General features: G+C 34.1%; 1 protein-coding gene across 1 annotated transcript; it reads left to right on the forward strand.

The window, feature by feature from the left end:
* The first annotated feature begins 990 nt into the window (after positions 1-990).
* LOC132173799 (disease resistance response protein 206-like) lies at positions 991-1,702 on the forward strand. The gene has a single exon (XM_059585406.1). The coding sequence runs from the start codon at positions 999-1,001 to the stop codon at positions 1,560-1,562; it is 564 nt and encodes a 187-aa protein (XP_059441389.1). The 5' UTR covers positions 991-998; the 3' UTR covers positions 1,563-1,702.
* Positions 1,703-1,923: the final 221 nt, after the last annotated feature.

Below are 1,923 nucleotides of genomic sequence, written 5' to 3' on the forward strand. Positions count from 1 at the left end.
AGACCATTATAAATTCTAGAAATATTTCAAGAAAAAAAGAAAAGAAAAAAACCGATTTATTATAAAGGATGAGAATTTGGTGAGAAATTCTCATCATTACAAATAAAATATTATTGATTTATTTCCTATTTTATTATCTAGGGATAGGCAACGGCCAAAAACATAGACTCCATAAAGTATAATGCTGGCTACCAGGAGCATTTTAAATACCACTCTCTGTTCATCTGCCTCTCCACTTTCTAATCATAGAAAGTGCTCCAATTGACATATTAAATTATATAAAAAGACTTGATTCTTTTCCAAATGCATGTATCGCTTATAGAATTTTATTGACAATACATGTTACAGTTGCTTCTGCAGAAAGAAGTTTTTCAAAATTAAAATTGATAAAATCCTACCTAAGATCAACAATGTCACGAGAGAGATTAAATAGATTAACCATATTATCAATTAAAAAAACAGATGTTAGAAAATATTGAATATAAAAACTTAATCAGTAATTTTGCATATCAAAAACTGAGAAGAATGATTTTTAAATAAAAATATAATATTATTATTATTATTATTATTTTAATTTTTTTTTTTTTTTTTACCTAAAAAAAAAATAAGGCCAAATTTCCAAGTTTCGCCTAAGGCTCCAAAATACATTGAGCTGCCCTTAACCTAACAAGTCCAAAAACACATGGGTGGGTACAAATTTTTCCCTACCTAAACCCAGCTGCATTTGTCAAACTCAAGAATTGGGTGGCAAGAACACAGGTTAATTGGGCAGCAACATGACGTGGCTGAAGCAAAGCCACACACGTAACATCAGCACCACATAGCTCGAAGAGGAAAAGTCCAATTGGAATCATTTTGAGCATGTTTCAGAAAGCTGGCATGCGAATATTATGGATGCTCTTGACACCGACAACTCCTTATATAAACAACCAGCTGAAGCTCCTCAATCATCTTCACTTAGAATCATCTTGTTTTTTCTCCAGAAAAAAACTAGATTAATGGGGGCCAGAGCCAGACAATTCTACATAATTGTCTTCTCTTTCCTCACTTTACTTGCATTATCTTCTGCCTTCCAGGGCAAGAAACAGTACAAACCATGCAAAAGCCTCATCTTATTCTTCCATGACATCATTTACAATGGCAAAAATGCTGCAAATGCAACATCTGCAATAGTTGCAGCCCCCGAAGGGGCTAACCTGACCATCTTGGCAGGCCAATTTCACTTTGGGAACATAGCCGTTTTCGACGACCCCATCACTCTTGACAACAATCTGCACTCCAAGCCCGTCGGTAGGGCACAAGGGCTCTACATTTATGACACAAAAAACACTTTCACCGCTTGGCTTGGCTTCGCATTTGTTCTCAATAGCACCGACCACCAAGGCACCATAAATTTCTTGGGAGCTGATCCGATATTGGCGAAGAGCAGAGACATTTCCATTGTTGGTGGGACTGGAGATTTTTTCATGCACCGTGGAGTTGCAACTATAATGACTGATGCTTTTGAAGGGGAAGTGTATTTCAGGCTGCGGTTGCACATTAAGTTCTATGAGTGTTGGTAATTAAATTTGGTTTTAATTTGGTTATTTTGAGGGTTTTAATGTTGTTGTGTGATATAGATGATCTATATAGATGTGTCTGGTTGGACAATGATTGCTTGTATTGTATCCAATTGTCTCATCAATAAAATTGTGTTTCTTTATAGTTTATCTTCTCTAGCTCATATTGATCTAGCCAAGAGAAAAATAATAGTGATACCCTAATATATATACCATTTCCAACTTATAGAGAATATATTTCCTACGTAGAAGGAAATATATCAAATTGATATTATATATTAATTATTAATTGTAATCAGGTTTGATGGTAATCAAATTAATTAGATTTAATTACAATACTTATCTATTTTAATTCTCCTATAAA

Source organism: Corylus avellana, chromosome ca3 (genome assembly GCF_901000735.1).
Source record: "Corylus avellana chromosome ca3, CavTom2PMs-1.0".
In the NCBI taxonomy this organism is placed as follows: domain Eukaryota; kingdom Viridiplantae; phylum Streptophyta; class Magnoliopsida; order Fagales; family Betulaceae; genus Corylus; species Corylus avellana.

What these genes read in the sequence shown, in the direction of transcription:
- LOC132173799 (XM_059585406.1), top strand. Translation starts at nt 999, where the DNA reads ATGGGGGCCAGAGCCAGACAATTCTACATAATTGTCTTCTCTTTCCTC.